General features: G+C 46.1%; 2 protein-coding genes across 2 annotated transcripts; one reads left to right on the top strand and one right to left on the bottom strand.

Moving 5' to 3' along the window:
• The first annotated feature begins 845 nt into the window (after positions 1–845).
• scg2a (secretogranin II a) lies at positions 846–4614 on the top strand. Its single transcript, XM_070971189.1, has 2 exons — positions 846–953; positions 2303–4614. Exon 2 carries the CDS (start codon positions 2311–2313, stop codon positions 4228–4230), a length of 1920 nt encoding a protein of 639 aa, XP_070827290.1. The 5' UTR covers positions 846–953; positions 2303–2310; the 3' UTR covers positions 4231–4614.
• A 395-nt stretch (positions 4615–5009) lies between these two features.
• Positions 5010–6973, bottom strand: ap1s3a (adaptor related protein complex 1 subunit sigma 3a). The gene is made up of 4 exons (XM_070970786.1): positions 6795–6973; positions 5995–6103; positions 5131–5268; positions 5010–5045 (listed from the first exon to the last, which is right to left on the bottom strand). Exons 1-4 carry the CDS (start codon positions 6971–6973, stop codon positions 5010–5012), a joined length of 462 nt encoding a protein of 153 aa, XP_070826887.1.
• Between the last annotated feature and the right edge of the window lie 498 nt (positions 6974–7471).

Genomic DNA, 7471 nt, shown 5'->3' with positions numbered 1-7471 from the left:
ACACACACACACACACACACACACACACACACTGACACGATCTGACAGGCAGCCAAAAATAGAGACCACAGTGCGCCCTGGCTGACAACGAAAGTGCTCTCTCTCTCTCTCTCTCTCTCTCTCTCTCTCTCTCTCTCTCTTGCGCACGCACGCACGCACACACACACACACACACACACACACACACACACACCCCTCTGCAGTCCCTCTGTCACCCCGCCCGTCTCGGCTTTTGGCGGAGTCCGTATGTGAGTCATCGGTGGACATTAACTGTCTCTGTCCCTCAGTGCCGCAGCAGAGACACAGCAGCAGGCCATGACGTTAGCCATCCAACAGCCACTACTACACTGTGCCAGTATAACCTCAGTCACAGACAGCGAGGAAACAAAATGAGTCACAGAATCATTTATTTATCAGTCCTTTAACACCACTGACTTCAAAACTAAGCGCAGAAGAAAACCATTAAAAAGTGAATGAATGAGTTGAAGCAGCTGTTTCCACCGCTCCCATGCACGTGACGACTCCGTCACAATGCACAGGTCTATTTAAAAAAAAAAAAAAAGCCCAGAAATTCTGTGATAGATCGTGTTATTGCACAGCAGAGACAGATCAGTCACTGGTCCTAAATATAGCCCCGTTATGAATGCATTTTTTTTTTCACCAGAGCTGCGACAGAAGCGGCTAAAACGCACCGGGCGGAAGCTGGTTCATGTTCAAAGAGAGAAGCAGCTTTTGTTCGGCTGACTCAAGTGAATTGCGCGCGTGAGCGTGTGCGTGCGTGGCTCGTGGCTGTGCGCGCGCCTGCGTTGCTTATCCCCTCGCTCTCTGACGCACGAGTCAGGTGGTTCCTCTAATAGCAAGAGGAGCTGTCCGCGGTGCTGAAGCAGACTCACATCGCGAGGCAGAGAGATGCGCAGCTCACTCACGACCCTCCGCACAAACTAAGAACAAAGGTAAGGCTGGCTCGTTATTACCAGCACACACACTCCACCTGCCTGGACATGTTTCCTAGCGTACGTCCTGCGGGAACAGTTTTACCTCCCTCAGCCAGCCTCTGGTTCAGTTCTCTTCGCCAACCTGATGCGCCGCCACAGATGTTGAGGCGAAGAGGTTGCGTTGTGTTGCCCGCAGTTTCTTTGTCCTCGTTTCGCTTCTGAACATTCAGACTCGCCTGCGCTCTGTTGCTCTTAAGTGTAACTGTTCTGCGAGGGTTTCACAAAATCTACACGATTAAGCGAAGTTGAGCAGTTCAAATGAAGGCTGGAAACATGAGGGGAAAGTGAACGTCCACATGACGGCAAATCATCGCATCGCCGTGTCTGTGCTGCTCTGCATTATATCTTTTCTTTGCCTCGTGTTTCCCGCGTCAAAAACAACAACTTAACATTCATTTTTTTCACGCATTTGCGTCAAATATAAACATGTTCGTGTACTTTGCACGCACGTTTCACACAAGCCCGCAGGCAGGGTGTCATACGACTGGAGGGCTATTTGTTTCACAGAGCATCGTTCAGTGTGAGCTGCAGCTGGTCAAACTGTAATCACTGGGTTTAAAGGTTTTCCGCCATTAAACGGGAGGTTCAGCGGGAACATCAGCCTTACCGGGTTACCCTGACAACGGGCCAGTGACTCACGGAGAGCAGCAATTTGACGACTAATGAGATCTGCACGAGAGCTGCGTGCCGCTGCTGGCAAACAGGCGCAGGACTCCAGCAGGATCCGAAAATACAGCAACAGGCAGGGAGAAACAAACACTCTGGATCTGTTTTCCACCGATGACCCAGCAATAGACCTCCACTTTCATTATTATCATCGTTGTTGTTGCTGTTAAATACATGTTTGTTTGTTTTTTGCTGTTGCATCATTTTAGCTTTGATGCAAACTATAGGGGTTACAAAACCTGACCAATCAAAGGAAGGATTAAAAACATTAGTAAAATTAAAATCATGTAAAAAGCATAAAAAATAAAGTTAAGTCTGAATAAAGTCATTTTTAGCAGAGGTGAGTGTATTTTTGTTAAACTGGATTTTGTCAGGCAGACGTTTAGTACAAATATTGTTCAGAATTGAATTGAGGTGTTTGACCTGGTTTACACAGAAGTCATGGATCAGACCAGACCTCCTGCCTTTAAATCATTACAGATGTCTCTGCGGTCTGTGATCTTCTCATCAGACCAGACATTTAAAGTGATGATAAGAGCAAAAGACATTTAAGAAATGCCAGAGCGGAAACCGTTGCAAACCTGTTAGCTTAATGTGTAAAGGTCAGTGCTGACATGTGCCTCCTTATCTTTCCTCTGCAGACATCGCCATGCCGTCACTTCCCAAGACCTTCACCACAGGCAGACCTTTCAGTTTTGCCAACCTCCTCTTAATCGTCCTCTTCCTCAGTTCCTCTGGCATTCACGCGGCTTCTCTCAGAGAGCACAGACTGCGAGGAAGCGAGTCAGACTCCCAGAGAGGCAACGTCCACCAGGCTCCTAATGCTGACATGCTCAAAGCTTTGGACTACATAGAGAGCCTCCGACAAAGAACCAGCACGGACTCCCAGCAGCATGCCCCTCTCGCTGCAGGCTATGATGCCAGCCACATGGATGACGTAGAGAAGCTGCGTGCCATGCTGAGACTGGCTTCTAACCCTATGCAGAGCAAAGAGGAGGAGGAGGAGGAGGAGGAGGGGAGGGAGGATAAGAGTGAAGAGCTGCTCCAAGCTGTGCTCAGCACCCTGCAGCAGACAGAAAAGGCCTCCAAGCCAGCCTCACCTCACCCCAGCATCGAAGGAGCAGGCCTAAATGATGGCTTGTACCCCAGGGTGCAGCAGAAGCAGCACAGCATCAGGCCTCACAAGAAGCTGCCGCTAATGTTCGAGGATGAGGAAGAGGGTGAGGGCGATGAGGAAGAGGACGAGGAGGGGCCAGATCTGGAGCACGAGAGCCCCTTCAAACGCACCAATGAGAACGTGGAGGAGAAGTATACACCTCAGAACCTGGCAACCCTGCAGTCCGTGTTTGACGAACTGGACAAGCTGACGAGTGTGAAGACCATGCATAAACGGCAAGATGAGGAGGATGACATGGAGGAGGATGATGAGGAAGAAGATGATGATATGTTTAATGTGAGGAACGTGGCATATGATGGCGTGGGCGGGGATTTCTCAGACTGGGGTCCACTACAAGAACAAGAGGAGGAAGAGGAGGAGGAGGAGGAGAGGGACAACAAACACGAGGCTAACCGAGGGCTTGATTACGTCGATGATAATGATGAAGAAGCTGATGAGGACGATGAAGAAGAAGATGATGAAAGCTACCCGGTTAAGAGGTCAAACGATCCTGATGATGTTGCTAACCTGGTGGACTATTACCTTCTGAAAGTGCTGGAGAAAACAGAGGAAGAAGAGCAGAAACGGGAGATAGAGGAAGAGGAGAAAGAGAGGGCTGAGAGGAGAGTGGCTGAGACACAGTACAGGGATAACATAGACCCACGGGCCATCTACCAGCTCATTCAGATCTCCCAAAAATACCAGATCCCACCTGAAGACCTGGTGGACATGCTGAGAACCGGAGAAACGCCGAATCAAGACAAGACAAGAAAGAGCAATGAATTAGCCAGAGCACAAAACAGGCTCTCTCAGATATCCTCAAAGAAAACACACAGCATTCCTGAAGTGAAATTCTACAGCAGACGCTTTCCTGACAGACAAAAGACCCCAGAAGAGCTGAGGACGGAAGAGATACTAAACATCCTGGGGATAGGGGGCGGTGAGGATCAAGCTCCCGTCAGGAAGCAGAAGCAGTACAAAAGCTCGCTGTCACGACTTCACACTCAGTCTCCGGGGCGTCCGGGGGAATCCGCACCCACGCAACGGCGCCTTCCCAGCACATTAAAGGACGACTATGACGACACCGTGGACGAGGATGAACTGGCAGCGTATTTAGCAGCTCAGATGCTGGCGCGGTATCCAAACCCCGCATACAGCAGCAACAAGAAGGCGAGCCAAAAGCGGGACGAGGTTGGACAGAGCGTGACGGGCTCTTTCGAACAGGCGATTCAGGATTATTTTGATCAAATGGACTCAGACAAAAGCCCAGATGAAAAGAGACAGTCTGAGGATGATGAGAGGGGCGGTGACACACAGATGCAAGGCTTTGATAATGAGGCGCTGATGAAACTGCTGAGCTACCTGAACCCAGAAACTGAAGAGAGTGATGCCAAAACTGCCCATGGAAAATAAATAAGGCTGTAGATTCATATGCATATATATATATATGTATATAGAAATTGTTTTGGTGGAGGGAGAGAGTAAAGACAAAGTATTTTGAAGAATAAAACATGCAGTCAACTTTAGTTCTTCTGTAGGTTTACAAAAGTTCTTATTTATTAGCAGAAATATGAGTGTTCTGACATTCATTTGATGCTTTTTTTTTTTAACATGAGTTCATTGCTCAACCACACTTAACAACCTACACGTGACTCACCAGCCTTGCATTTCAACACACACAACCAAACCAGTGTTGGATCCCCTTGATTCACTTGTGTTTTTTGGTAATTCTTTCTTAAATGTGGTCATCTGTGACATACCTGAGGTTAATAAAGCATTGACTTTATTTTTTCCTTACTGTGTCGTGTTTCTTCATTTACTCACCAGCGCACAGTGCATCAGTCGAAATCTAAGTATGTCTTGATTTACATGGATTACTATTGAGATTACAAAAACATTTTTAAATATATAAATAAAAATATATTCACATAAACTGGGGAAGAGACTCTTTTCAGTGATATCTCCTGCCATAAAACCCTGAGATTTATAAATATGAGGCACTTACAGATTCAAAAATAATTACAATTCTCAAAACTTCAGAGGAAACCAGAAGAATCATGAGGTTTGTGGTCATTTTACGACGACGGCATTGTGCCAAATGAGTCATTATTTACCTCTAAATAAAAACAATGCTGAATAATAAACCTTTCCTTCAAGTCTTGAAATGTGAAACACCTTCGTCTGCTCTCGGCTCAATAGGCAGGCTTGCTCATATATTCTTCCATTGTCTGTGATAAGAGTAGAGATACAAAAACACATTTTATCATGAGTAGTAAGAAAAGCCTACGCCCACTGAAATGTGTCTCAAAGCACCTCTTGCAATGTGTCGGCCTCCTCCACAGATGCCCCCACTGCAAACTTGGACGTTTCTTGAACTTCTCCTCCCATCAGGAATTCATCCAGAATGAAGTAAGCCTTCTCAAAGTTGAAAATGATGTCCAACTCACACACCTGAAACACAATAATACACCGTCCATTAGACTGGAGATAAATTACACTTCGTTGATCAGTGGTATTGAGGGGTAATTTCACCCATGACAGAAAATGCCAAATGTTTTTGCTGTACTACAATGGATGACCGGGCTCTAATTGAAATGGCAACAAATCAAAGCACAGAAGGTCTTTAAAATCATTAGAAATTTTTTATATCTCCCCTTTTCCTTCCACAATTTTCAGTTTCACAGTTTGTGAGCGAGTGAGTGAGTGAGTGAGTGAGTGAGTGAGTGAGTGAGTGAGTGAGTGAGTGAGTGAGTTTTTGGAAACAGGAAGGTGTGGCTGTTTCCTTGTTCTGGAAATCAAAACAAGCTGGGTGGACCTGAGGTGGTTTTGGTGCAAAGGCTCATTATGAACACCAGGGGGAGCCAGACTTCCTAAAGAGCACAGTGACAGGCTGTGTGTGCAGAGTCTGGGAGAAGGAAAAAGGATTGTGAGCACCTGCAGTGTAGCGCACATAACACAGGAGTCACAGTAGTTAACCTTTGACCTGTGCATTATTGTGTTAAGCACTGAAGTGTGCTTCCATATTTGTGGCAGCAGTTTGGGTCAGACCCTTCCTTGTTCCAACATGACCCAGTCCACGAAGACAGCTCCACCAGGAAATTCTTTTCCCAGTCAAGAGCACAGAAGATGTTTAGAGTCTCTTAACAGGCAGTGAAATCAGCTTCAGCCATGACTCACGTTGACAAAGTATTTGTCCAACAACTCGACATATCTGTGCAGCACTTCAAGGGTCAGCAGCTCATTATCCTCTTCCTCTGTCCCAGCACAGAAATACAAACTGGCATACCTGCATTTGAAAAGGACAAAGCTCAGGTGATACGGCAATGGTTGCCTCAGTGTTGTAAAGAAACTTATATGACTGGCTGTAAGGAGGTGTTTAGCTTAAACTTATTTCAAAGAGAATAAGCACATGAACATTTCTATGTAATTATACATGTTTTAGAATTTATTGCCCTCATGTCATGCTGAATAGTTGTACAGTGGACTTTCCTGCATATATGAACATAGATATTCAAGACGATGGCAAGTTTAACTAAGCTTAATAAGCTTCATAAAGCTTCATAAAGGTACTATGTGGTGGACTTATCAGGATTTGTCATTGCAGTGGATCACAATATACTGCGAGGTGTTCCTGTTATTCCGTCCACTCCCAGCAACTTTTATTACAAGCTTGTTACTGTGGTGGAGGGAGATGAAAAACCATGAGAGGATAAGCACTGTGTTGTTATCATGGTCCCATCAGTGATCTAGGTCATGGTTTACATTAACTGCCCCTTTACAGGTCCAGGTCTTGTTAACCCATTGTTGAGACTGGGTGTGTCTGGTGTGTATTTTGAAGCATTCGCAAAGAGGACACACAAGTTAAGCATTAAGCATAAGGTGGCTTCTGCTCCCCAGACAGGTCTGTACCTGCCAGGAAAGAACAATATCTTGAACTTGTAATACAAATAAAAAAGCAGCTGTGTCTCTGTCACCACCTCTTGTAAACGATCTTCAGGTCCCTCCATTCGAGGAAGTTGCAGGAACGCTGCGAACGGCCCAACACTAACATCGTCATGTCCCGGATCACCTTCTTCTTCTCCCGCTCGGTTACCGGCGTGAACCATTTCTGCAACCGCAGCTTCCCCTGCCGGCTGAAGAGCAACAGGAAACGCATCTGGAGAGGGCAGAAAGTGGGAAGAAAGAGAGAGATGCTGACTTCTAAAAAGTCGAGGACTTTTTGTCTTGCAATGTTAAGGACAACTGCTGAAAGGGTGTGACATGACCGAACAGAAGGAGGGTCAAAGACATACTGTATAACTAAAGTGTGGTCAGTGTGCAGCAAAACAAACACAGATGTACAATGAAGCAATCACACACTCTAAGCCACATACACATGCAAACACACACACACACACACACACACACACACACACACACACACACACACACACACACACACACACACACACACTCTCTCTCTCTCTCTCTCTCTCGCTTACATTTATTTCCTGGAGGCTTACCCTAACCCTAAGGATAACCACTGCTTGCCTATTCCTAACCACTAACACAGCTGTTGTCCTCAACTGAACAAGCCATCCCCAATTAACTGGTCTATAGTCTGAAATTAGTGCCTGTGTGTCACACACACACACACACACACACACACACACAC

This window comes from Chaetodon trifascialis, chromosome 9 (genome assembly GCF_039877785.1).
Source record: "Chaetodon trifascialis isolate fChaTrf1 chromosome 9, fChaTrf1.hap1, whole genome shotgun sequence".
In the NCBI taxonomy this organism is placed as follows: Eukaryota; Metazoa; Chordata; class Actinopteri; order Chaetodontiformes; family Chaetodontidae; genus Chaetodon; species Chaetodon trifascialis.
This window is presented reverse-complemented; position numbering and strand designations above follow the sequence as displayed.